The sequence below is a fragment of the Gavia stellata genome, chromosome 14, assembly GCF_030936135.1.
Source record: "Gavia stellata isolate bGavSte3 chromosome 14, bGavSte3.hap2, whole genome shotgun sequence".
NCBI lineage: Eukaryota > Metazoa > Chordata > Aves > Gaviiformes > Gaviidae > Gavia > Gavia stellata.
In genome coordinates this window covers 11,627,743-11,655,194 of record NC_082607.1, presented here as the reverse complement: position 1 = coordinate 11,655,194, position 27,452 = coordinate 11,627,743, and the positions used below count along the sequence as shown (strand labels likewise).

Below are 27,452 nucleotides of genomic sequence, written 5' to 3'. Positions count from 1 at the left end.
CCTCCCTTGAGCCACTGATCCCCACTGATTGTGAAATGGATGCTGGGTCCTGGAGCAGGGCCTCCTCCCCCAGCCCTTATCTTTGCTGCTTCCTCCTCCACCCGGACTGTGCCTGGGCAGAAGGAGCTTGTGCAAAACAAAGCTGAGAAGCTCTGGGGCTAATTAATTACTAGCTGTTGGTAATGCTGACTGAGCCCCTAGGGACTCCAAGGCTGGAGCAGAGGCGGAAGTGCAGAGAGATACTGGAAAATTACTGTTTAATTCTTCAGCATTACACTGGAAAATTACTGTTTAATTCTTCAGCATTACGTCTGACTATATGGTGTCTGGTAGATGTGGGACAGGAAGAGGCTGATAACGAGCCAGCCACTTCGACAGCTCTGCAGACCTTCTCCTCCCAGGCAGCAGCGATGGCCAGGGCCCTGGAGGGCCGGCTCCTGCTTTGGTGAGAGTTCAGTGTCTGGTTGGATGCAGGTCCTTGCGCTGGCGCTGCCCGTGCCTGGCCCTGCACCCATCAGTACTCCTGCTGAGTGTCGCAGCCGAGGAACTCTATCCGCAGGGCAATGTGGTTGTGCCACTGGCGGGGGTGTATCCTCACATAGCGGGCAAAGAGGGGGGGCTCCAGGGTATTCATCACTGTGCTGGTGTGGTCTTGGTTTGCCTTGAAAATCTGGAGAAGAGAAATCAGGGGTGCGCTCTCCTCTGCTGGTATGGTAAGCCCATGACTTGAGGACTTGACCAACCCAGACAAGGACCACTTGGGAAGGCTTTAGGGAGGAAAAAGCACAGCCCGGCCCACTGCTTTTGCAAAAAATCCTGTGAGCATGTTTGCTGCCACGGGCTGTGCTTTCTGCCACGGGGGTGGCCATCGGCTGCCTCTGGCCATGGAGCAGCTCTGCCTACCTTCTCCTTGCCGTCCTGCAGGACTGGGCTCCAGTGCACGCCGTTCTGGCTGCTGGAGACAGCAAACTCCTTCACAAACATGTGGGTGAAGACAGATTTGGCACCTTGGGTTATGATTGCAGTCACCTTCTTGGTTACTTCAAAGTCCACCTGCAACCACTCGCTGGGGCTGTTGGTCTGGGGAAGGACAGACTGCCTTCAACCCTTCAGCAGCAATGAGAAAGACACATTCGTTGCAGCTGAAGCCAAGCTGGCCCTGCACATAGTCCTGGGCTTCACCTGCTCTACCAGGCATCTGGTTGGAGCTGCTGGGTGCTAGATCAGTGCAGCAACTCTCCTGCCTGTGTGCAGGCAGCTTGCATGACACATGTGGCTTTACACGCTCCCCACGCAGCCCTGGCTAGGAGAGATTGCAAACACCCAGCCCAACTGCTGGGATCCCACCTGCCTGCCCATGCCCCAGCTGCCTGCCTGGGGATCTCCTTGCATGGGCTACCTTTGGCCTCCATGCGTTGGTCCTCCCCTGCAGGTTCAGGCGGGCCTGGGAGTGTGACCAGCTGGAGAAGACGTTGGTGCTGTAGGAGGATGAGGAGATGCGCTGGTCAGGGATCCCTCTGTTCTCCATTCCTAGAGGCATGGAGCAGCCTGGAAGAGAGGAGTGATGCTTGTCAGAGGGCAGGGACAGACCCATCATGGAGGTGCCTTCTGGCTGCTGACTGCTGCAGCTGCCCTCCATGCACTTTCCCTGGTTACAGGTTCTCCTGTGCCTTGCTGCAGTGTCATGGTCCCTGCACTGCTCAGGACTCCTGTGTGCAGCATGGCTCTGGCTGGGGAGTGCCAAACTACACTTGCCACTCGTCCCATCTTCTTTTCTCCCTGGATATTTTATGTAGGAGGAATGTGAAGAATTTGTGCATCTGCCAGGGCATAAGGAGAACCTGTTTCCAGGGGAAGGAGAAGAATACCTGGCAGGGAGTCATCCTGCACATGGTGTGATGAGGTGTGCATGTGCACAGCTGCCTCAGAGACGGCTGGCAGGCTTGTGGCATGGGGTGACAGCACAGCCACTGCTGCTTTTGGCTGCTGGAGAGTCTGCCCTGCTGGTGTGCGAAGCTAAAGAAAGGATCCTAGAGCACCACTGCCCTGGGTCACACTGTGGGCCAGAGTAGTCTAACCTTGGAGTGGCAAAACCAGAGGAAAATGCCAGATGGCATCTGTCTCTGCTTGTTCCCTGCTCCCCCAGACTGAGCCAGCAGCTCCCCAGCTATCAGCTTAGCTGCTGCTGGAGATTTCTGGTAGGTCAGCAAAAAGCAGTGGTGAGAGCTGGCCCCATGCTCTCCCTCTGGTATTGCTATCTCTAAGACCATAACAAGATTTTCCAGCTTTGTCCCCCCAACATCTCAATGCCATCTCCAGCTTCTCTTTCCTCCTCCACAACTGTCTGGGGAGTCCTGAAACACGTGGAGATGGCACTCAGCACCCCACTGGATCAGGCCCCAGCTTTGGTACATGGTATCCGGAGGTGGGACGTACTGTTCAGATCGCAGCCGATGAGCTCCATGCGCAGCGTTGTCCGGATGCTGTAGTGAGTGGGGTTAATGCGGATGTATCGGGCTATGATTGGAGGGTTGAAGCGGTTTTCTTTCACTCCGGTTGCATCTACATTTGCAAAGAACAGCTGCAGGGAAAGGGAGAAAAAGGATTGTTGTACCAGTGGAAAGACAGCTAGACAGGACAAGGATTAATGGGGAGAAGAACATTTCTGTCTGGCACTTCTGTATCTTATCACCACCCTTACAAGAGAACGACAGCTCAGGGAAATGATTTGAGATGTGATTCAGATCAAAGAAGTGTGAATGGGCCAAATCAGGGTGAACCACTGAGAAACAGGAGGAGGAAAAACTTAGGCTCTGTGCAAATGAACATGTTTTTATATTTTCACCAAACAGAGGAGAGAAAAAGAAGAAAAAAAAAGTCAGTCCTGGGACTTTTGAACCTGGGAAAAGTTTTGGCCACAGCTGATGTACATGATGGAGGCTTTTCTGGATACTTTTCTTCTCCCACTGGAATTATCAGCTTATGCATACTTAGGTTGTGGGTTTTTCTAACAAGTAGACATCCCCCAAATCATCTGCAGCTGCACAATGTTTTTAGAAAGCCAAATTTGCCTTTGGGGTCAATAAAAGATATTCAAGCAAAATCTTATGCCTAGCTCTAAGTAAAATGCAACATAACATTAAGTGATGGATCTCATAGCCACCTGAGATCGTGGAAGGAAATAGCTCAGTAAATTTAAAATGAGACAGATGGACACAGACAGCAAGTCCCTTGCAGATCTGTGATCTGCGATTCAGTCATCCTGGCAGTGAATGCTCACTGTTCCTGCCCTAATCAAATATCTCAGGGGCTCAGGACATCTCTGCCTTGTGTACAGAGCTCCCTAGACTTCATCACCCCAAGAGACCCCATTCTGGGAAGGCACTGTCCTCAAGACCCGTTCGCCTTACCATTTGGGTGCTGGTGGCATTCCCCTTGTATTTCCTCCACCTTTGCCCATCAAGGCTGTAGAAGACAACAAACTGGGAGATGTAAAGGCTGGAGAACTTTTGTCGGGCCCCTTGGGTTTTTATGCCATGAATAATCATGAGATGCAAAAGATCCACCTGAGAACAAAAGTCAGGGATTCATTTCTGATGGAAAACCCAAGCCATGTTCAGGCAATGCATTGTAAACCCATGTAACTTGCTTCCTCGTGACGTAACTGAGCACAGGTTATGAAACTAGTTAAAATGGCTGTTCATAAGGGTACAAGTCAGCCAACAGCTGGGAGAGGGCAGGGGAGAGCTGTTTGGAGAGGTGAGCTGTTCTCACTTGGTCTTTGGGGGATTTTTGCACAATCTGATGTTGCAGCCCAACCATCAAGCGGTTGCTGCACTGAGGATGGATCTGGGGGTCAGGCCAGCAGCAACCATGGCCAGACCAACCGCCTTTAGGATCTCAGAGCTCTCCTCCCAAAGGGGGAGGAGGGGAAATAGCAGGATGTAGCTGGGGAGACACTGGCCATCCGTGTGGGTCCTTCTGCACTGTGCATCAGCCATGAGCGTGCTCTTGCAATGCCCCCAGTGGTGCCTGCACCCCCAGGGCCTCTCTTACCTGAATCCAGGCGTTGCTGTGGTCGGTGCTCCAAGCATTGATGGAGCCAGTGTTATCCAGCCTAGCCAGGTAAGGAGCCCACTGACCTGCAAGGAGAGCGCACAGATATGAGGGTGCTGCTGGCCCCTTGTGCTGCCCAGACTGAGGTGGTGAGAAGTCCATCTGCAGGATGGGCCTGAGGATCCCCCTAGGGTTTAATAGCCACATTGCCAGAGCACTGACACGATGGGCCAGACATGTGGGAAGGCACCTCCAGGTCCCCAGTGGGATGCTGACATGGGCATGGATGGAGGAAGGACTCTGCCAGGGACCCGGTGTACCAGAGCCTTGGGCAGGCAAGCACATGAGTTGTGTTGGCTGAAGCTGCCCCAACCTCACCTGCCTTCTTTGCAGCGACAACCCTACTCACCATACTGCCCCGACGCTGTGATCTGAGAGTCTGCAATGTGGCCCGAGGCCAGGCCGAGGGCGTTTCGGCAGTCTGCAGCCAAACAGGGAGAAGGAGGGTGAAAAACAGGGAGAGTTGATTAGATAATAAGGCTTTTGAAGGAAAAGCCTAGGCTGGGTAGCAGTCTCAAGGCTCAGGGAGGTTGTTTCAAGCCTCAAGGAGCCCCCAGGCTTGTTTGTCTCACATCAAGCGGTGGGTTTCAGATGCCTCCACAACCATCCCTGAATTTTACAGGTGCTGGAAGTTCTTGCTCCCGACCCCAACGTCAGCAGCAGAGAGTTCCCAGCATCAGCCACAGCAGCCTCTTGCCAAACTCCTGTCCCTGAGTCCCTGACCTCTCATTCCCATGTCCTGATCTCCCAGCAATGCTGACAAGTGTCTCTTCCTTGTACCCATGTCTTGCTCCTGGGCCTTTTTGTTGCTAGGCAGCATCTTTTAAAAACAAATATAAATTCGCTAAAGGAAAGTCTGCCTGACACCCCTCTCTCTCTGTGTCTCTCTTCTGGTCTGCTGAGCACAGGGATGTTTGTCTCTTATAATAACCATTATTATTAGCGACTTGTCACAGCTTGGCACCTCTGCTGCATGGCAAGTGCTTCTGGGGAAAATCTGAATTTGAAATCTTAAGCATATTTTTAACATATGGAAATATTTTCTGGCTGACATTTAATACTCCTTTAGGAAGAGGAGAAAGACTGTCACTTTGTGATAAAATACTACTTCACAAACCACTTCCCCCAGTGCTTACTTATGGTGAGGTAGAAACGTGTTGTTCTGGGGTGAATGGAGTCAGAGGTTTCCTGGGGATTTTGCAGTTGCTCTTGGGGCTGTTACTATCAGAGCAACCTGCAGTCAGGCAGTGTTGCTCGCTGCCTCCTGCCATCACTCCATGCCTCAGTTTACCCCTTGATATGCAGTTAGGCAGCTAGGCACTGTACCTTCCTGACAGCACGGGCAGGCATCAGCATGTGCATGTAGTTGCTGGGTAACTGCATTTTACAGGAGATCCAGGGACCCTTAATTTTGGAAAACAAGAGCCCTGGGGGCATATATTTGCAGGTAAATGAAGCTGGCCTCCCAGCCTTCAGCCCAACCGTGTCCCTGACTCTGTGCTCTCTGCTGGGCTGTGTAGGGTGGCAAGGGCTGAAGCCATGCCTTTCAGAGTGAAAACCCAGAAGATCCCACTTGGGCCACCCCAGGGGAAATGCTGAGAGCCCTGGGGGAGGGAGCTCAAAAACATGCTGACCGTGGCCATGGCAGCAAGTGGGCCAGGGCACAGAGATGATCACTCACTCAGGTTGTACACGAGGAAGAGAGCACTCATCCCAGCTTGCTGGTGCTCTCCCACTTTGCACTCCACCCGCCAGATCCCAGCATGTGAGGGCCACATCTCCACTGTCCTGAAGACACCTGGCCGGGAACGAAGAGCAGAGCAGAGGGCAGTTACTGGCTGTAATTGGATGCCACAGTACCAAGTGCCGTGCAAACACAGAGACAGATTCTTCCAGATCCATTCCCCCTCCTTGCTAACCCCCTGCAGGCTTGGCACTTCCTAATGGGCATGGACATGAAGCTGCCAGCAGCTGGAGTGTGCACAGTGCCTGTGTTGCATCTCACCGGGATAAAGGTTGTAGACTCCCATGCGATACTCCTGGCTAGTCCTCACGCTGAACAGCTGCCCATGAAAGTGGACAGAGTGGATATCCTCAGTGCTGCCCATGTTAAGGAGGTGCCATCGGACCCGTTGCTGCTGAGCCATCACCAGTCCGGGCAGTGTGTCACTCACGTAGCCATTGATGGCTGGGGAAGGCAGAGGTCAGGAGATGCTCCAGGGTTTTTCCATCCCAATATAGATTGTGGGATGTAAAGGCTGAGGGCAAGGGTCCTCACCATGGAAAGAATGGTTTCTCTTGAAGTCAGGGTTCTCCTGCTGGATGCGGCAGGGAGGGCGGCAGTTCCTCTCCATGTTCTCCAGGAAGTACCAGCTTTTGGTCTCATCAAAGATGGTGAAGAGCAGGGAGAACTCCTGCACAGCCAGCTGCCGCCTGAAAACGAAGCTCAGCACCCCACGGCGGCAAATGATCAGTGGCCCAATGAGGCCCGAGTGCAGGTCCTTCTCCTGCCAGGGAGCCGGGAAAAAAGGGTTTGCCTTGAAGGGGGAGGCAGCACTGATGCCCACAAGCAGCAAGGAAAGTGGTGGCCCTGTGTGTGGCCCTGTGTGGCATCCCTGGCCTGGCTCCCACCCCCTTGTGCACAGGGCATGGCATGTGCAGGGTGGGAAGGACATGCTGTGTTCACTGGGGGACCCCCATTCTGCCCCTGCCTAAGAAAGGCTGTGCATCAAGTGTTTGCATGTGCTTTCAAGATAAGTGGTGTCTGTCTGTCAAACTGTCCAACAGTCCCTACTGCACTAACATTGGAACCCATGGGCCACATTCAGCCAGATGTGGCAGAGGGGTAGAGGACTGCAGAATGCTAGTTCCTTACAAGTCTCATAAGCTGGTACAACTAGGGAAAGGGGGAAAAACCCAATTAAGAGAAGGAAAGAGAAGAGAAAGCGCCAGCACGCATTCATCACTGTATTAGACACCTGAGAATCTACACAGCCACCGGCTGCTTTCAGCACAGCACCATAGGAAAAGCCTTGACCTCACAGCCAGGACCAGGCATGCTGCCCATCTCTCCTTCCTGGGATGCCCCATGGAGCAGGCTCCCACTTACCAGGTCCACATTGGAGAAGTAAGCCCAGGCCTTGCAGTCGAACTCCTGCGTGGTGGGTGCCATCTGGGGCACGACTTTCCAGGAGTACTTCCGGAGCTCGCCAGGCTGCACCACCTCTCCACCCTGCGTTGTGTCCTGCACCTCCTCATAGGCTTGCAGTGTGGAGTGGAAGGAGAAGGGCCGCGAGGCCAGGTTTTTGAATGTAACCTGCACCGGAGGGAAGGCAAAGCAAAGGGAGTACGGGAGGGGGCTAGGTGCAGTGCTGAGAGTGCCCTGGACCCTGGGGTTGGATCCAGCCAGCTTGTGGGAAGGAGGCAGCCATGTCCCCAGTGCCCCGACCTCCAGCTGGGCCCCATGTAATGGCCAACCCCTGCTGAACCATAAGCTGTGGATCCCAAGTGGAAAGTGCATCCTGGTCATGTCAGCAGGATGAGACCCTCTCCCTGCTCAATGGGAGCAAGAACAGCTACACTACTGTCTCTGGAACCCAAAGGTGCTGAATCCATCCTGGTGAAGATTTCAGTGAAAACCGGGCAACTTCTTCAGGCATACCAGTCCTGAGCCGTGTGAAGAGCCTTTCACCTCTTCCTTAGGTGGGTGCTGAAGGACCTTTGGTGGTGAGGGAAGCCTGAGCCTGCCCTCACATAGACCACCCAAAGAAGCTGTACTGAGCCCTGCTTAGCTCATTACCCTTTTTACAATCCCTTCAACTAAGAGGCTCCCCATGGAGCCCAGGAGCTGCTTGGGCTGTGCTGTTACAGGGGCTGAGTCTGTCTCAGATCCAGGGCTTTGCATCTGAACACTCTGAGGTTCCTGCTGCCCCATTCCTCTAGCCACTGAGGTCCCTCTGAATGGTGGCTCTGCCTCCCAACCTGGTGCCAGCCATGTGCCACGCAGGATGCCAACGGGGCAGCTCCTGCCCCTGAGCCCTGAAGGTGAACCCACGGGCATCGTAGAGCCTGCAGGCCCACCTCAGCACTCCCTCTGGCTGAGCACAGCCAGCAATGGGGGGAGTTCAGGTTTTATAGCAAATGGGAACTTTCAATTCACCATGATGACATCTTCAACTTCTGCCCTGATGTACGGCCCGAGGATGCCCAAGTGCTCATCCAGCTCTCCCCGCAGCAGTGGCTGCGTGAAGGTATCATCCATGTACTCTCGGAAAACCACCTTGCGGTACTGTTGGAAAGGCTTCCTCCTGCCGCTCCAGGGGTCCCTGCTGGGGTGAGGGCAGTTAAACAAATCAGGTGATACTGTCCCATAGGGAGGGCAGCCATGACAGGGCTGCTGTAGGGCAGGGGTGATGCAGAGCCTAGAGCATCCCTGAGCCACTTGCAAGGAAGCTCAAGGTTGCTGGAGTTAAAAAACTCCCGAGGTGGAGGGGAGGCGCTGGGAGCATCCTTCCCCTGGGCTGCTTGGCTAGGTTGTACAGACATAGACCTGTGATTCTGCCTGCCAGGACATGCCAGCTCACACATCAAGCCATGCCACACAGTGCAGGAGGAATACATGAGGGACAGTCACACTTACGTGGCTTTTAGGAAGTGCTGGGGTCTCTGGTTCCTGTATTCCCACATCACCTCCACTGCTGCAATGAAGTATTGCCGTACCTCCCCCTGGAAGGAGCGTGGGTCGTGCTCTTCTTCCCCGTAGATGTCGAAATCCTCCATGGTCTGCTCTGTGTCACCATACTCATCATAGTCTGGCTTGTCAGCCTTTGGCCTTAAGGGGCTGGAATGGGTCCCGTTGTTCAGAGCCAGTCTCTCCCTATGTCCTGGGGCATGGTTCCTCTTCCCAGCTGTGCTGTTGCTTTCCCCATCCTCCTTGGGCTGTCCTAGGCCCTGGCCCTCTCTCTTCCCAGTTTCTCTGAGGACATCTTCCCAACCGAGCACCTGCCATCCATCCAGACTGGCTTGCACATATTTGCCTGCTATTTTGGTAGTGCTGTGGTTGCGAGCAGGGCTGCCTGGAGACAGGGAATAGTTCTCTTTGGAGCCTGGTTTCATAGGGATTTCTCCTGGGTTTTGCCCAGACGTGCTCTCAGGCACGTAGTCCTCCGTGGCATTGGCCTTAAGCTGCTGAGGCTGAGGACTGAACTGACCCAGATGCTCCACAGAGTTTGTTTCCTCCTCCATCTGGCTTCTCCCCTGGGCTTGCTTGCTCCCAGGAGCGCCCCAGACAGCACCTCTGCCTGGCTGCATCTTGGCCAAAGCTGGGCTCTGCAAGCCCCTGGCATGTCCCACTGCCCCCAGGGAGACCGGGTCCCAATTTGAAGCCAGGTCTGCAGCCACAGCAGCAGCCTGCATTTCTGAGCTGCTTGCTGCCATCGCTGCCTCACTCCCCAGTGCTCCCCACGTGGGGAAGGAGCGTCCTTTGTGCTGGGTCCCCTCACTGCTGCTCCGTACACCCCCATCTGTGCTTGGCCTCCCCTCAGGATGCATCTCGTCAGCACTATCTCCAAGCACAGCCTGTGGAGCATCCCTGCCTGGGTGTAGTCTCCCCTCAAACATGTTTGATTTTTCTTCCAGCCTTTGCTGGGCCACCGTCACCTCAGGCAAAGTGTCGCTTGATATCAAGGACCTCTTTTTGAAGCGAGCACTGCAAAAAGGGGAATGAGGTCTACATGCCTTTGGGGCTTTCTTATTCACTGCTGTCTCAGGGGTCTGGCTGGCCAGATCCTGTTTTGCTCTGTTACCCTCTGAGAGGGACTCCCTGTTGGCAGGCCAGCTGGTGTTGGGAAGACCCGGATCATGCATCAAGCTTCTGTTCTCCAGTGACCTGGCTTGTCGAGGCTTCCAGTCGGGGCCACTTATGCTTGGGGCTGGAGCTCTGTGTCTCAGAAACTGCTCAGGGCTGTTTAAGAAAGCATTTGGGAACTGCCTTGTGTCACTGGCCACGATATTCGATTCAGGAAAGGCAAGAGTGTCCATCTCTGGCAATTCCTTAGCAGCTGTAGCATCTTGAAACACTGCCTCCAAGATTAATACATCCCTCTCTTCCGTCATATAGCTGGAAGGCTGAAGGTCATTGGTGTGTGCAAAGGTGGTTTTTAGAAGGCTTGTGCCTTTGGCAAGTTCACTGCCTTCTTGTTCTGTGTATCTTCTGGCAGGCAAGGAGTTACTCTCATCTTTGAGAATTTGTTCTTGTACAGGTTTGCTGGGTCCCTGGTCTGACAAAGAAACATTTTTCTCTTCAAAAGATTCATAAAAGCCTTGCAAAACCACTTTGTGAGGTCTTTTTTCCAGCCTAGCATCTAGCTCATTTGATGAATAATTGCTTTCTCTGGTGTGACTGTGAACCACAGCATGAGAAGTCCTGTTGTCTTTTGTCTCATCTGAAGCTGCAGAAGGATTGTCCAGTGTGGAGGAAGAGTTATGATCAGTACTTAAAGCTGGTTCTGTATTGATTGTCTCCTTTGATTTGTATAGATTTAAGGATATTTTATCAGCCCCTCTCAGCAACTTGTCCTCAGCACCCTGTGAAGACATGTCTTGAAGTCCCAGATTGTGCTCCAGGTCATTCTGGTGAAATGAGCTCCTGTTCTCCTGAAGAGGAGCTTTGCTAGCAGCATAAGCAATTGAGTCCCACAAGCTTGTGGCATGAGTAGTTGTCTTTTGAGGCTCTGCTTCCAGGATCTCTAATGTACCACCAAACTGCACCATTGTCCTTTTTACTGGCTCCTGCACCTCTGAGATTTTTGTCACCTTCTTTCCCTCCAGAGAATCTTCTGGAGCTGGTGTGGCTTGCTGCAGCCATTGCTGACCTTCTTCTAAGCTCACAGTACCATGGACCCTTCCACTGACACTCGCCAAGTGTTCTCCAGGTCGGAGAGCTCCAAAACCTTCATCCTGGCTGATGATTTTTGACAATATTTCTTCATCTTCCAGGAAGGATTCATAGGGCACTGGCTCATAGGTTGTCTCTGGCAGAGAAGACCTGAAAATATCAGGTGGATGTGGGTTTGTTCCTAAAAGTGTTGGTGTGTCATTGGAAGGGGGATCAGAAATCCTGCCGTTGCTCAGGAGGGTCCCATGGCCGGGTTCTGTCAAGCACAATCTTGGCTTCTCTGTCTCATTTCTGGAGGAGGTGACATTGTTCGGTTGCTCATTCACACATGGCCTGTGCCATCTCTTTCTTTTAGAGAAGCCCCTGGGTTGGAAGTCAAAGGCACCCTCCTCCTCCTCGAAATCCACGTAATCTTCCCCATCAGGGTATTGCTCAAGCTGGCACTGCAAGACTGTGAACTTGGCGCGCATCCCTCGGTCTCTGAAATCAGGATTCAGGCACCCCAGCGTCCAGATGCCTGTCTCAAGAGAATACAAGAGGACACCATCAGCCTACTACAGTGGGACATCAGAAAAGCTGCCATCCCCATGCTGCTTCCTTGCTAATGCAACCTATATTTTCAGGCAGCCTCTGGTTCATGGTAATGATTTCATGTTTTCATAGTCCCTAGAGTATCTTACAGCTGGACTCACAAGACATCAAGGTTGCTGGCAACATCAGAGCCAGTCCTGACAAGAACCATCAGCAGGGCCAGTGTTTCCTGCCAGAGTTTAGCAAGCTACACACACCTGCAAGGCCCCAACAATAGCGTGGTGAGAACAGTTAATACACCGAGAACCCACAGAGCATCCAGGGTTATTGCCAGAAGCAGAGTAATCACCATAATCCACCCCCAAAAACATGCTGGTGCTGTCAAATACACCTCTCTCCCAGAGACAGCCATCACATCTCTCCCACTCAAGGAGAAAGAAATGAAAAGGCTGCCTCTTGCTCACATCCCCAGCCAACAAGTTTGCTCCCTGCAGTGAGCACCTCTTCTCCAGGTGCCAAGCGTGGGTGAGGAGGTGTGTAATAACCAGGCTCTGACGCTGGAGAGAGCTGTCATCTGCTGCTGGCTGAGCTGCTTGCTTGCTTCAGATCAGCAGGCAAAAATCAGAGCTCAAGCGGATGCAATGTTTGGCTGGGTTTTAGAAAGCTCCCTGGGGTATCTAGAAACCCTGTCAGCTTGGCTCAGGATGCAGCGCTCATGACCATCATATCAGTGTTTGCAATCACATGGTAAACTCTGCGTTTCCTCTGTGAGCGAGGAAATGGTTACTTGCACTTTTGCAAATGCGAAGGGAAAAATGCTGGTGGGTGGGGAATAAAACTGAACTCTGAAGCAAATCCTTCCAAGGACTTCTCCATGGCTTCAATTTCTGTCCTTGCAAAGGTGTGGAGATAAACGGGATGCCATGACCAGTGGCTGAAAACACAGCAGTGACAGCACTGCCACTCCCCTTGACCTCCATGCTTGGAGCCAAGGTTGTAGATACAAGGTCCATGGGGCTCACTTTTACTGCAGCCAGCTTACTGGCTTAACAGCATGTGTGACCTTAACACACCTTATTAATGAAGTGAAATTCAGTAACTTAATTCCTTTGATTTAAGATTTGGAAGTATTTAATCATTGCCTCTCACTTTGCTGTTCCAGCAGGTTGTGCATCCCTTTGGTCTCTGGGCTGCCAAAAGGCAATCGGGAACCAGAGGCCTGGCTGGAGGTGCTCACTATCTCTGCTGTGATGCCAAGCCCATGGTTTATAGAATAGCCCATGTTACTAACCTGGCTTTTCCAAACTCATGAAGACCGTTTCTCCAGAAAATGGGAAAAGGGTAAGCACATCCTCAAAGACCATATTGCGCTTGAATGTGTTTCCAGAGAAGAAGATGGAGAGGAAATCTGTTTGGGCCCCAACACTCAGGACGTACCAGTACACAACTTCATGCAGGCAGAGTTTTGGTTGGAGGTTGTCAAACACAAAGCCGTTAATAGCTGGAAGAGAGTAGGAGTGAAACATTTCATCAGGACCTGATTCCCCCATGGCTGTTGAGCATGTTGCCTGCTTGTTCCCTGGGGCATGGTTGAGCCTGTGTCTGCCAGGGCTTTGCAGGGAGCCCTGGCCGAGCACTCACTGTGCATCACATTGGAGGCATAAAACTGGGGGTCCTGGGTATCCACATGGGCTGCGTCAGTGCAGAACCGCCTGATGTTCTCCTCCAGGTACCAGCTGCGGTTCTCATCGAAGACCGAAAAGAGCACCAACCTTGTCTTGTCTGACATTATCTGGAAGGTGGAGAGAGAAGTGGTTATCCCTGGTCTGATCAGAGAGCCCTCGGGGCCCAGTGTAGCTGCCAGGTCTTAGCCTGGGTGCATGGGGAGCAGTTTACTGCTATTTCACAGGAGTTAGGGTCTGGGTTTGGAGAGAAGGAATCATGCAAGGGAGGATGGGGAAGGTAGGGGCATTGGAACTGATGGTAGGGTTGAAGAGAACACGACAGACAAATTTGGTTTTATTCAAATATTTCACCCACTGCAGTTATTCCAGCATTTCAGACTGGCAGTTGAGGCGACTAAGGAAGGACCCACCTGATTTCCCCTCTGATCCATGGACTTCTTAAAGCAGATCAGGAGGGGCCCAATCAGGCCTGAGGCCATGTCTCGGACAGGGTCAATGGAGCTGTAGTAGAAACGGGTGAGGCAGCGAGGATCCGCCTGTGTTGGCCCATCCTCAGGGGTGACCCTCCAGCTGTAGGTGAATGACTGGCCAGGGGGGATAGGAATGTCCTTCACGTCCTTATCTGGCAACGCACAGTTCAAGGGCAGATCAGTTAGGTCTGGGCTGCTCCTGCAATGAGTGATCCTGCTTTTTAAAAGAGCTCAGAAAGGAGGTTTCTGGACCACACAAGTTGCGTAGAAAACTACCCAAACCGACGCCCACCCTGGGATGTCACACTGACTAATAGCATGCGCTTGCCTGGAAAATTGATCTGGACAAAAGGAGCCCCTGGGACCTGCTGATGGAGAGGCATATGCCTAATTTTGAAAGCCCTTGAAACTCCTGCAAACTGGAAAATTTGCCCAGTCTCAGCTGTGTCTGGGCTCTGGGCTGCCTAGAGGAGTTTGTGGATGAAGGTACAGAGGTGGGCTGGGCTGAAATGGGTGAAAAACAAAGCAAGGGAAGATAGATTTTTAAGCAAATACAGCTAGACCATGAGAAAAGCAAGGAGGAGATCTGGAAGGAACAAAAGGAAACCTGAAATGCAAATAAATCCCCTGAGCTTTCAGCAGGATATTGCACTGATGTAGCCTTAGGAAAAGACCTTCCTCAGCTCCAAGTGCCCAGCTGACCTGCTGTAAGAGCATGGTTTGCAAAGCTCATGTGTCAGTCAGGGTAGGAATAGCTCTTTTTATTTACACTCCCCTAAAAAGCATCATCCCTGTGGCTTCAGGCCCACGACTGGCCCACTTCCACAGAGTTGAATCGCTGGCAAATCTGGTCAGCCTTGTCTGGCTAGGGGATGTTGACAGAGGGGCAAGGACAGGGCTTCCGGCTCTCTTACGTGGCTTGGCTTCTTTAGTCCTGCCAGCTGTTGGGCTGCTTTGCCCTTTGGACTGTCTTGACTCTCCCCTGAAGGAAAACCTTAATTTAGATAGTAATGGGTCACAAAGCTGACCTAGTTTGCTGAACTCCTTATTGGCTGCCACCCTGGTTCTGTCACCTCTGCTGCAGCAGAGGAGCTTTTCTCCAGCCTCTGCAATTGTGCCTGTCATTGTGATGCACCCGAAAGGGCAGAGAGGAGGAAGGGAGAGGGATGGGGCAGGATTTTTCTCTGGTGGCATGTGGGATGGCCTTGCACAAGTTGTGATCCTGGGGGGAGCATGCCGGCATGGGATGAAAAGAGTTCTGGGAAAGGAACCTGGTAACTCAACAACCCCAGTGCAAAAACTGCAAAGCTGCAAGAGGGACAGTCTGAATCGTAATGAACCCCCCCACATTAAAGCAGGGCAGGGGGGAGCCCAGGGAATGAGGATTGTAAGCAAACTGGCAAACACAGGCAGAATCACCAGGGTGGTTCCTGCCTCATCAGAAAGCGGAGGCCTCCAGGGTGGACCAAACAACATGGTCCCAGCTCTCTGGTTGACAATGCCCCTTCTTCCAGCCATCATCCAAGCCTTCTTTAAAGATAGGGTTACATGGCACCAAAGGGGACACGAACCAAGAATCATCATCTCAGGGATTGCAGGGCTCAGGCACTTGGATGGATGGGTTGGACAACCAGTCTAACCATGGGCTGCAGAAAGCCTTCCTGGCCCAGAAGAATTGCAGTGGCCAAGTGATGTCCCAAATTCCTGTGTCCTGCCTTACCTTGAGAGGGCTTCATGGCGTGGTATGGCCTTACGCTGGTGAGGCCGTGAGGGTAGATGTTGTACGGCCGGCTTGCCAGGTTTCTGAACACGATCTGAAATGAGGACAGCCAGCAGGAACATTTAATACTTTCTGAAATTTGTGAGCCCTCAAGGCTGCCCTCAGTGTCCTCACAGGGAGGGAAATGCTGGGCAGCAGTGCTCTGGGATCAGCTACCTGCCAGTGTTCAATGGGGAGGAACCCAGATGTGTCTGGGACCACAAAGTAGGAGTCAGAACAGAAGAAACAACTGTTTATTTCTCTAACAGTCTACACTGTCCATCTTTCCAGGAGGTGCTCATTTTAGGGAAGGCATGAAAATACCTGCTTTATTAAAGGGAAAGCTGCTGTCTTTAGTCTCACTTTGCATATGAGACAGAAGAGGTCAGTCAATCCAGGAGGCCTCAGAAGACCAAGACACTAAGTATGCACAGCAGTCAACAGCTTCAAAGTGCTCCCCACTTCACTGCATGAAGCCCTTCATTTATTTCTCTAAATAGCTCTGCTGGAGCTTTGCCACTAGCGTTACCTTCAGCTCCATGCCCACAACTGCACAGGGAACCCCAGGCAGGGAGCAGAAATGTGAAGCTCCTGGAAATCATCCCATTCCTCCTAGCAGCAAACAAGTCAAGTGGTCAGTAGAGGCACTTGGAGACACACAAGCGACAGTCCCCAATACTGTATGGTAAGAGCACATAGATGGAGAAGAGTGGAGGATGAGAGGACAGTCCTGCCTCAGAGGAAGGTGCTGGATGCCATGTGTCATGGATTAATTCACATGATTCCTAAGATGCCTGCAATGAAGTCAAATCAAGGGGAATGGGCCATATCCTGTGCCTCTCTGCTGATCTCACCGAGATTATTTAGCTTTAGCTTTCAGTAACATCGGCCTTTCTGGTGAACTTTGGAGGTTGAGAGAGAACCTCAAGGACTTATGTCAGACTTTAGCCACAAACCAAGAGCTATTAGGAGGAATTGCATCAAGCTTTGAAATTTCCCCTTACAGTGCCTTTTCATCAAAAGCAATCTCTCTCTTACCTTAAACTGATCTCCAACCTCCCCCTTAATGACTGGCCCAAGAATTCCCTTGTCCAATTGATCTGACACCTTGCGCTTCTTGAAGGTTGCATCCTCGTACTCCACAAACATCACTTTTTTATACTTTGAACCAATCCGCTGAGGGCCAGCCTCCAGGAACAGGCTCGTGATATTTCTGCAGGTAAGGCAGAGAAAGAGCAAATGACCACGTGCGGGATGCTGTCGGAACCAGAGCAAGACCCTCCATTGTCCAAGGATCTACGCAGCTGCCCGGGGACTACCAGTGCACAATGGGGACACCCATGCCTGCAATCACAATATGCATCCTGGGAAATAACATTTCAAGTGATTCAGTGCTTCTTTAATGGAGAAATCTTCAACTAGGTTGCACAGTAACAGCCCTGGGCTGACACTGCCCTGTCTCAGAAGAGAGTGGCGACTGTGAGAGCTGAGAGCATGGCAGGTTGTCCTGTGTCAGAGAACATGCCCAGTATGCGGGCATAAAGCAACAGAGCAGCTGCCTTTTCTTGATGATCCCAGTTCCTTTGCAGGAGTAAAGACAGCCCTAAGCCGGAGAGGACGCGTGCTGTGGCTTACTCAGCAAGGGGCTGCAGGTGGGGATTTCTGCCCCACATGCCTTGCACTAGTGGCCTCTAGCTGGGATCCCCATCTAGGGCAGAACCCGGTGACCCCACTGCCAAGCCAGCCCTAGCCCACACAGCCTGTGTCAGCAGAGTGACATCAGGACTGGTGACAAGTGTTATTGCCATACAGTGTTGACTAAGGTACTTCTTCTGAGATGCTCTTGCATCATCTCTCCCTCCAAGAAGTGAGACAGCAGCGGCTAATTGCCTCTGCCATCTAGCGCAGGTCCTTCCAGACAGGGCAAGGAAACCCACACTCTGGGGCTGTGGGCACATGTCCTGGCTGTGCAAGGCCTCCTGGCTGGAGGGTAAGAAGGGTCACCAGGTGTTGCTGCCTGCTCAGAAGGGGCTGATCGCAGAGACCCGGGCAACAGAAAGACAAATGCCCCAGAGAAAAATGACTCTGCAGGACATTTTGTAAAATGAAGCAAAGCCAGGTCCTGCCTTCCCATGGCCTCCTCAAGAACATTCTTGTCCTGCATCCATACTGTTAGTGTTAATAAGGAAGAACAAAACTGTCCAGGTTGGGCAGAAGTAAAATAAATTTCTGGGGAAAAGGGGAAGAGCTAGCAGGGCTGCCTCGAGGAGCAGCCTCATGGGCACACATGCCCACTCTCACCTGTCCAGAGACACTGGCTTCATGGGGGCATAGTCCCACTCCATTTCCTCAGCTGCGATGTAGTGAGTCCAGGTCACAGGCTTCTCTTTGGCAAAAGAGCGCACTTGGATCACATGATAACTTTCCTCATCTTCTTCAGGGTAATCCATGTCCTCTGGCTCATCTGACAGCTTCCCCATCTTTGTCAGGCGCTCCTCCAGACACTCCTCCACCTTCACAATGGCCTCCATACCAGCTGGGTTCAGACAAGCCGGGCAGAAAGGGTCACATTGACAAGCTAGCACAGGCACGCACTCCCCCAGGCTCTGCTTGAGAGATGTCCTCTCCACTACTGTCCCCGTCAAATGGGCCATTGCATGGGTCAACCAATGCCATCCTGGTCACGGGCCAGATTGCATGCAGATGTAACACTATGGAGCAGGAGAGGCCTTGGAGCTAAAGCACTGCATAGAACCCTGAGCTTGGGCTATCCCCTGAACTTCTTTCCCCTGAGCTCTTGCAGAATAAAGTTACCTTGCTGATGGGACTGTATCTGGCAGAACATCCGAAACCAGCCAGCTGTTCCTGGCATGGTCTGGGCTGTGAGATACGTGGCAGGGGAGATTTCTAGGCTGCTGAGACGGTGGCTTCTCACCAGGAATGTGTGGGCTTCGAAGAAGATGGAGTGGACTTCTGGCCCAGTGCCCAACCCGATCACGTGCCAGTGCACCTGCTTCTTGAGGCACAGTGTGAGACCTGCCAGGAGAGAAGGAAAGCACCCAGGAGTCAGCACTGTGTCCATCCCTTGTCCCCACTCTTGGTGTCATGGACTCAGAGCCACGTGCTGAGTAGAATCCCCTGCCCCACAAGGTGGTGGCTTCAAGCTGGAGAAGTCACATGTGAACGTGGACTGTCTGAGCAAAACAGAGGCACAGGGCACATCACCCCCCTGAGATAAGACTAGGTTTACAGAGTGGGAGACTTTGACAAGGGCTTTGGGAAGTGTGCTGATGGGAGGTCACAGTGGGATGCAATGGCAAAAGAGGTAGATGTTCTCCTTGGTTCTGTAAACAGGGGAATCGGGAACTGGAAAGGAGAATCATTTGTCTGATGACAACACTGGCAAGTCTGATACTAAAACACTGCATCTGGGGCAGGGCTCCAGCATGTCCTCAGCAGTAGCTGAAATACCCCAAAAAGGTCAGAGAGGTCACCAGGATTATTTGGAGGCTGGAGAAAATTCCTTCCTCTGAGAGACTCAAAGAGCTCATTGTGCTTAGGAAATGGGAGAGGACTTGACTGCATTGTAAAAATATTTTCCTGGGGAGAAATTAGTTTGTGCTGAAGGGCTCTGTAATCTAGCGGGGAAGTGAACAAGAAGAACAAGTTCCTGGAAGCTGAAGCCAAACAAAGTCAAGTACGGAGTCAAGCACTTGTTTTTGGCACTGAGTTCGATAGGTGACTGGAACAGACCCCAGGAGCCCAGGAGGAGACAGGGTGGAGGCTCCTGAGGCCCTCAGCTCTCCATTGCCACCTCTCCATCAGACACCTCTCAGGCCAGGTCGCGCAGCCAGATGGGGGTTGCTGGGCAGACGTGGATACCTTCTCGAGGAGAAACCCACTGTGCAGACAAAGCAGTTGACCATGAGGTCTGCCTAGCTCTTAAGCTCCATGGATCCACCAGGACAGGGAATTCAAGGGAGTTTTGCTTTTGCCTTTTATTGGAGAATGGCCAGGTCGAGGTGGGAGGTTTCAGGGTGTGGTTCACCAAGGATGTTGATGGTAATGACTCTCTTGACAGTGTTTCTCAGTTTGCCTTGGATATTCTTCACTCTCAGGCAGCTCTGGACCTTCTCCCAGAAAAACATCAGAGAATGCTAACTGTTGTCTTCACTGAGACCACAAATGGCCTTTTCTTTTGCTTTTCTGGTGAAAAAGAGGCTCAGGGGAGACCTTATCGCTCTCTACAACTGCCTGAAAGGAGGTTGTAGCGAGGTGGGTGTCAGTCTCTTCTCCCAAGTAGCAAGTGATAGGACAAGACGAAACAGCATCAAGTTGCATCAGGGGAGGTTTAGATTGGATATTAGGAAAAATGTATTCACTGTTGCCTGGAACAGGCTGCCCAGGGAAGTGGTTGAGTCACCATCCCTGAAGGTATTTAAAAGACGTGTAGATGTGGTGCTTAGGGACATAGTTTAGTGGTGGACTTGGCAGTGTTAGGTTTATGGTTGGACTCAATGATCTTAAGGGTGTTTTCCAATCTAAATGATTCTATGATTCTATTCCCCAAATCCTACAGAGGTGTGTTGTCAGAGCCAGGCTAGTGAGAGCTGAATTTTCCCCTCAACGCTAACTCCAGCTTTGTTCACAGGGCTACAAGAGGTGAAAATCTTTGCTACCAGCACTATTGCTGGAGACCTCCAAGGAGGTCAGCTGCACTTGGCAACACAGACAGCCAGAAACAGGTCCTGCTCCACTGTAAATGGAGTTGAGATATGATAGTCCACCTGGGGTCAACACAGCCTAACAGATCCATCACTGGGAAACTCCTCTTGATGTCCCTTCTCACATCCTTTCACAAGCTACCTTGAGTTTACAGACCTGGATACATCCCTGTTCCTAGCAACTCCCATGCCCTCCAGCCCTGTCCCCGGCACATCGGTACTCACCAGGCAGTGAGCCATTGATGTAGCCATTGATGGTGTGCAGCTCTGTCCTGTTGTGGGGCTGAGGAGCTGCTGAGGAGCCGGGCTCAGAGTACCAGCTTTTCCCTGTGGAGAGAGGAGGATGCAGTCAGCTTTCGCTTGAGAGCATTTCAAAGAAAAAGGAAACCTTCCCACTGGGGTGAAACAGCATGAAAGCCAAAATCCAAAGAGGTCAGATGTGTGGTGCCTGTCAGAAATCCACAGAAGACCTGGCCAAGGCTCTGCATGAATGTGGTGGTGACCATTGCACGTGACAGGGCATTACTCCCCTGCAGCTTTAGCCTGCGTGATGGGAACAAGTCCAGAGCATGGGATGGGATAGTCGGGGGGTGGGGGCAGGCTGCAAGCTCCCTGCACCTGGGGCACAGAAGGAGTGGCAGTACTGCACCAGGAGCACGTTGGCTGGGGGGAAGCTGTACAAGGCTCAAACACTTGGGAGGCAGTGTGGGAGCTGAGCAGCTGCAGTCACACCATGGCCAAAGCATGCACCCCGGGCCAGGCTGACTTCAGGGTCTGACACCGGTCAACAGGGTCGTTACCTTCATCAAACACTGCGAAGAGCATCACAAACTCTTGCTGCACATCCTCGTTCCTGTCGCTTGCCAGGGTCCCTGCAAGATGCCATAGGATGGATCTCTTTAAAGGTCATCAAGCACCATGTCCATCTCCACAGGGAATTCCCTTTGTGCCCTCCAAGAACTGGTATGGATGGCTGTGGATTGCTTTTGTAACATCTCATGACTGGCACAGCCCTGTTTCCAGCCTTGTAGTCTCCAAAAGCCCATGGTTGAGAGGCAGCTGCCCCCAGAAGGCATTGAAAGGTCAGTTTGTGCTGCTTTCCCCTCACAGGCTCTCAGGATCCACTTAGTCACCTGGAAGAGTCCATTTTATCTAGCCCCCTAGTCTAGTTTGCGTTTGTCATCTAGATTTCCCTCCATCAGTGAAGAAACTGCTCCTGGTGAGTCACCGGAGCCTGCAGACAGTGCCCTGGGGGGAGGTGACTCATGGCCATTCCTCTCCAGTGACTACAGAGGGGTCTGGACAACTGCCTCCAGGAGATGTCTCAACCAGGAGTGACCAATCCCACCCCAGGTACACTTATTGGTGCTTTGCACCTAGCAAATATTAACAGTCATGATTTCGTCACCTCCATGTTTAACCAAGGAAGGAGAGCATGCACATGTACTGTGGACCAGGCAGTGCCCCCTGTGTCCTGCCTGATCCTTAACCCTTGCTGATACAAACTTCCCTATAGTTCTTCCGACAAAACCCTGTTTGACAGAGCACCCTGGCTGACACTGAACTATCACAGCTTAGTGAAGCTCTGAAGGAAAAACAAACATTTATGCCTCCATAGCAATTCACTTTATGGATATATAAGGTTCAGATACAAGGTGGAAGATTTCATCTGTTCTCTGAAATCTTGCAAAGGAAAGAAGCAAGCTATTTCTCTCCAGCAGGGAAATCCAAAGTGTGTTTGGCTCCTGCACTGGGAAGGGACTCTTTGAGGAAAGGGCCAAACCCCAAAAGTGCTGTTGTTGCTCACAGCTTACTGACTCCACTGTCATGTTCAGCCTCTGGAAGGTGTCTTTCATTTTTTTGCTTTTCATTTCACGATTGCTTGTGACCTGTCCCCATCCTGGGCTGTCCTTACCGGGTCGGCACACGAGCAGGGCTCCGATCAAACCAGAGTTGATGTCCTTCACGCTGTCAGTGTTGGAGGAGTAGGAGTGGGTCAGGCATGGTGAATCACCATCTGTTGGGCCCTGGTTTTGCTGGATTTCCCAGATGTACTTGTATGTCTTCCCTGGATCCACCCTGTCACCCTCCTTCTCTGGCTGGCTGGTCTCATCCTCATACCCTGCACCTAAAGCCAAAGGAACAGCCACATGTCACTGAAGGTTCATCCCCAATACACTGTGGCTACAGAAATGCCTCTTCCCCCAATCCAGAGCACAGCCTCTCTCCACCCCAGCCCCCGGGGCCAGCCCGACTCCCACCGGCGATGGCTGATCTCAAGGAAGTGAGCAGAGCTATGCCGGAGACTTGCTTGTTGGGTTATGCACCCACCACCTGCCCTGATGCTGGAGGGCAGAGTCTTCCTGGCCCTAAGCATCCATCCTCAGGTTTAACCTATGTATTACCTCTATAACCAATATGGATTTGCTCTGGGCTGTTTGCTCATCTCAGCTCATTTCTGGGGTGGGCATGGTCTTGTTGTTCCCCCAGGCTAAACTATCTCTGTGACCATCTGTCCTTGTAGAAGGACATGAATAGCAGGGTCAGGGAGCGACGCGCTCCCTCCTGGCAGGCAGGTGGCAGAGTGGGAGGTGCTGTGCAAAGGCTTGCCTCACCTGGCCATCACCCAACTCACCCTCTGACGCCTTCCAGTAGGACACCCCAACAGCGTGCATATTGTACGGGCGGGAGGCCAGATTCTTAAATGTGATGACTACCATGTCATAGACTTCTGCTCGGATGGTGGGGCCCAGGAGACCTGAAAGGGGGAAGACAACAAGGTCAGGCAGCTCAGGTCAGGCAGCCTCACACCCAGCCATGGGTCCCAAAGGGTCTGGGCTTTCCACCTGCACAATTAGCGCTTGGCCCTCATGTAGCATGGCAGCATCAACTGCTCAGGCACCAGCAAGGGTCCCTGCATCCCCAGCAGCTTTGCCATACTGGGACTCTACCCAGGTGCTTTCCCATTCCTGGCTGAGGAGCTGCCAGCATGCAACCCAGGATGAGTTTGGCTGCTGTCAAGGAGAGCTAGGGCTCACCGTGCTGCGGGTGCTTCTTACCCATCCATGCTGGCTTGGGCTTGGGCTGCGTGAATGAGGCATCGTGGTACTCCACAAACACGGCCTTCCTGTACCGTGGAGGGACACCAGGTGTGGGGGGCTGTGGGCCCGGCTGCCTTGACATGCTGCAGGAGGAAGGAAACGCCAAGGCTGATTGCGCAGTCCTGTCCATGGGTGGGCAGCAGCCATCCTCTTCCTCCCCTCCCTGCCAGTTTACCTGTGCCGTGATGGCCCCAGGGATCGCTCACCCTGTTGTGTCCTTTGGGTTTCCTGACAACCCCCCAGGTGTGTTTGGAAATGTTTTGCTCGGTTCATGGATGACAACGTGGCAGTGATTAATGTCATGGTGTTAGTCACGATGGAAGAAGACACAAGGGCAGGAGGCACAGCGCCGTACCCAGCTGCAGCCGGGAGGGGGCACAGCCACAGGCATCGCTGCTGGCCTCCTGCCTTGTGCCTTGCCCGGCTTCGTGCTTCCCTGCCAGCAGAGACCCGGGGCACTGGGAGTGCTGCAATAGCAGTGCCACGGTGTCCTCTGCCCTGCAGCCACCCCCCACCGCATCCCCAGCACCTTCAGGTGTGGCAGACACGTCACATCACATCATGTATAACCTCGAGCATCCTCCCCAGCTCCCCCTGGGACAGAGACTGCGTCGGGCTGCGTGGCAGGTCGCAGCAGTTTGCTCTGCAGTCTGAACAATGTCCCCACATTCGTTTCTTTTCTGGCCAAACTGGGATTTACAGCCAGCCCCTAAAAAACCACTCCTTGCCGCAGGAGGATGAAGGAGCCTTGAACACATTTCACACCCCACTTATCTCCACTGGCCACTTTCTGTCTGTAAGCGGCTTAACAAATTCATTTACCAGAAGGAATCCAGCATGTTTATCAGGATAACAAAGCCATGAATTTCTCCAGGGATTTTAGAGGCTGGCTTATCAGTCCCAGGTCTGAGACCATTTCCAGTAACCAGACAGAGACTGCTTCCAGCCTTGTTTTGCTTGGAGGAAAAGCCAGGTGGTACTTTCTTCACTCTGAAGAAACAGGGAGAATTGCTCTCTCCCTCTGACTAAGCCTTCATTCAAGCAGTGGTTCCCTTTGCGACTCCTCCTCAAGGGGAAGAGGAAGGAGCCAGAGTGACTCAAATTTAGGAAAGGTCGACGCACACTTGCCCCTGTGCCGCCAGCTGGAAGCAACTTGCAGCTGGAGGATGCTGTGGGGAGAGCAGGATTCACCCTCCCCGGGGACAGAGCTGGATGGGCACCCACAAAAACCCCACGCACGCCCAGCTCACACCACCACGGCTATAACCCCACGTTCAGGCTGACAGGTAGCCCCCAGTAGACACGGCGCCATTGAGCAGGCCACTGCATTCAGCTCACTTTGCCCATGAGCCGTTACCATTCCTGGCTTGATGGCAGCAGGGTCTGGACCAAGCTTTGCTCTCCAGGGTGACCCCATGCTGGGAGGTGGCAGTGTTGTTGGCACTGAGCTGTCCTCTGTTGGGAAGCTGTGCCTTAATCTCTAACTCACAGAAAGCCCAGCTTTGAAAATACATCCCTGAGATACAAAGGTCTGGTCCTGCTAATTCTGCAGTAATCAAGGCAGAAATCCTCTGGAGCCAGAGGGATTTTGCTGGCATGTGGAGGCATGGCTGGGAGGAGACTTGGTGACATCAGGGCTCAGTGCTAGGTCTCAGCTGGCACAGCAGAGCCTGGCAGCCTTTGCAAGGGACGAGGAGCCAGAATTCGGTGCAGGGACGTCTGATCCAAGTGCTTCTGGCCGGTCCTCTCCACCAGGGGTCCCCGAGGACTTCCTACACCAAGGGCAGCTGAAGCCAAGGCAGGGAGATAAGTTCCTGGCGCCTTCAATCAGCATTGTTAGCCGCACTATCTGTTCATCTCTCAGAGCCAGGAGACAGCCAAGGTAAACACCCTGTGCTGCTGAAGCAGTCAAACCCGGGGCTGCTGCTACGTGGCCGCCAGCTCTGAGCTGGAGCTGAGATCCCTGGGGCCGTCACAGGATGTGCTGGTCCTGGCTCTGACCCTGCTGGTAGGGTTGTTTGGGAGGAAGAGAAACTGAAATCATGGGGAAGGCATAAGCAGCTCTGGCCTGGTGTGCCAGGCAGAGCTTTCCACAAAAGTGCCAGAGAAACCACTAGATACATGCGGCAGTTTTGGAGGTCCCGCCTAGAGGTACACCCTTGGGGGCTGCCGTGAGATGCTGGTACCATGAGTGAGAATGGGTGGAGCAGAAGACACCCCCACGCACAGCTTGGAGGCACCCCCAGCTCTGGCGGCAGCTCTGCTCCTGCCATGACCTCCTGGCTCACTCCTGCATGCCCCTTCACCCCAGCCTGGCTATTTTCCTGTGCCTTCCCCGTGTGGGGAGAACCGGGCTGAGGCTGCAGAGCCAGGGAAAAGGCACAGTCATCCAACTGGGAACAGCCACGCCGAGCAAGCCCCAGTTCCCACCATGCTTTCCCCAGGAGCCACGCTGCCCAGGCATGCCCTGCCTGTCCGGGGTGGAGCATGCCACCAAGTCCCTCTGAGAAAGCCAAAGTTATCTTTCCCCGTTTTAGAGAAGGACAAGTGATCTCAGACTGGCCTGCGATTCCCTGCTCGTCCCCAGGGCAGAGCCAGGTCCCTGAGTCACTCCCGGATCAGAAACAGTGCACCAGTGCGTCCTTAAAGCCAGTGCTGAAATGGAAAGCCACAGGGTTGAATCAACAGTGTGAGTGACCTCACCTCTGCCATAGCCTAATGGATCTGAGCACAACGTTAGTAAAAGCAGAGCAGGGGGGGCGTTAGTAAAACGAGGGGTGCTGGATGCAATTTTCCTACTGAAGTAACCAAAGTGGGGGAGGAGGGGAAACAACGTAACTCTGATACAGTGACTATGGCACTTAGTCAGGCTGACCTGGCTCGTCACCGGAGCCTGGTTTCCAGTGCCTGACTACAGCTCCTCGCTGCTCAAGCCAGAGTGGGTCTGAGATAGGGCCATGGGCTGATGTCGTCCCATCACAGAGCCTGGGGAAGGGGATGTGGCAGCAGGGCAGAGGGAAGGGGTATGCCTCTACCCACAGGGGATGTAGCTGTCCAGCTTTGCTCCCCATGCTAAGCTCAGAACAGCCCATTCACAGCCATGTGTGTCCAAGCCAGCTGTGTCTCCAGACAACACTGTCCTGATGCCTGAGCAATGCAACTGCTGTTTTTCTTTCCTACTCCAAAGTATTTGGGCAAAACCACCATTCCTTCCTCCTTCTTGTCACTGTGTGCAAACACCATTCTTTGCCTAAACAATAAAAATTATTTTCATTCCCTAAAAGAAAAATGTCAGTCCCAGCAATGCAACATACACAAAGATTTAAAAAACTAAATCTGGGTTTTACCAGGGGCAGACAGAGTGGAGCCCCTTTGCTGCTCTGACTTATGTCAGAGGGGGCACAGCCAACCTCCCTCTGCAGCCCCCAGGGAGGGAGGCACAGGACCCTATTGCCCCTCACATCTCCCCAGAGTTCCCAGGATGCAGAGCAGAAGAGAAAGCACAGGCTCTGAGCACAGACTTTAAAGGGTCGCAGGCAAACGGCATTAAGATAAAGCAGTGTAGAGCAGGTCTGCAAATCTCTCTGCAGATTTATTCCACCTGTGTATTATCAGGGATTGCACTTAGTGACTCCCTGTTGCACAGAAACAAACATTCCCAGTTGTACCAGCAGCTCAGTACACCCACCCTGCCAGGTCGTCCCCATGCACCTGCCTCCCTGGACCCAAGCTCACAGTGCTGTGCATGCCAGGGTGGGAGAACACCCATAGCAGGGTGCTGGAATTGCAATAGAAAGAGCTTTACCCTGCAGATGCTTGCAGCATGGAGAGCAGATCACTGTGCTTGTAGTCCCAGCTGGTTTCCACTGCACCGATGTAGTATCTTCTGACTTTGCTGATGCCCTCCTCAACCAGGCAGAGGAGCAGGAGGCTGTGCAGGGCTCCCACCAGCATCATGCCTGCCTTCTAGGAACCACTCTGACTTCAGGAGGAAAAGTGAAAAGGAAGGAATGAGAAAGGAAATAGGAGAGAAAAGCCTTTATCTTCTCATCCAGCTGTGGTAATCCCCAGGAGATGATGATTTAAAGCCAGCACCCACAGGCTCAGTCAGAGAGCTGGAGAGTTTTGCAAAGACATCAGGAGAGGAATCGCTTGAGCGGGTTAGCGCAGA

General features: G+C 52.7%; 1 protein-coding gene across 4 annotated transcripts; it reads right to left on the bottom strand.

The window, feature by feature from the left end:
- Nucleotides 1-240: 240 nt before the first annotated feature.
- Nucleotides 241-27,452, bottom strand: F8 (coagulation factor VIII). Of its 4 annotated transcripts, XM_059824214.1 has the most exons (27): nt 27,087-27,452; nt 23,240-23,364; nt 22,816-22,938; nt 22,096-22,308; nt 20,981-21,052; nt 20,406-20,507; nt 18,271-18,492; nt 17,758-17,992; nt 16,495-16,669; nt 15,418-15,511; nt 13,638-13,849; nt 13,184-13,334; nt 12,834-13,043; nt 9,894-11,528; nt 8,756-9,596; nt 8,276-8,441; nt 7,226-7,432; nt 6,395-6,623; nt 6,122-6,304; nt 5,798-5,914; nt 4,466-4,537; nt 4,057-4,142; nt 3,411-3,566; nt 2,437-2,581; nt 1,400-1,548; nt 904-1,080; nt 241-670 (listed from the first exon to the last, which is right to left on the bottom strand). In XM_059824214.1, the coding sequence occupies exons 1-27, from the start codon at nt 27,236-27,238 to the stop codon at nt 515-517; spliced, it is 6,405 nt and encodes a 2,134-aa protein (XP_059680197.1). In that variant the 5' UTR covers nt 27,239-27,452; the 3' UTR covers nt 241-514. The 4 variants fall into 4 exon arrangements, with proteins under 4 accessions (XP_059680197.1, XP_059680196.1, XP_059680195.1 ...); XM_059824213.1 differs by having other exon boundaries at nt 8,276-8,444; nt 8,756-11,528; nt 13,638-13,844; nt 15,413-15,511; XM_059824212.1 differs by having other exon boundaries at nt 8,276-8,444; nt 8,756-11,528.

What these genes read in the sequence shown, in the direction of transcription:
- F8 (XM_059824213.1), bottom strand. Translation starts at nt 27,238, where the DNA reads ATGATGCTGGTGGGAGCCCTGCACAGCCTCCTGCTCCTCTGCCTGGTT. An exon ending in AGGTTGGAGATCAGTTTAAG is followed by an intron (nt 15,512 to 16,494) that starts GTAAGAGAGAGA and finishes TCCTCATTTCAG; the next exon opens with ATCGTGTTCAGAAACCTGGC. An exon ending in TGGATCAGAGGGGAAATCAG is followed by an intron (nt 13,335 to 13,637) that starts GTGGGTCCTTCC and finishes TCCACCTTCCAG; the next exon opens with ATAATGTCAGACAAGACAAG.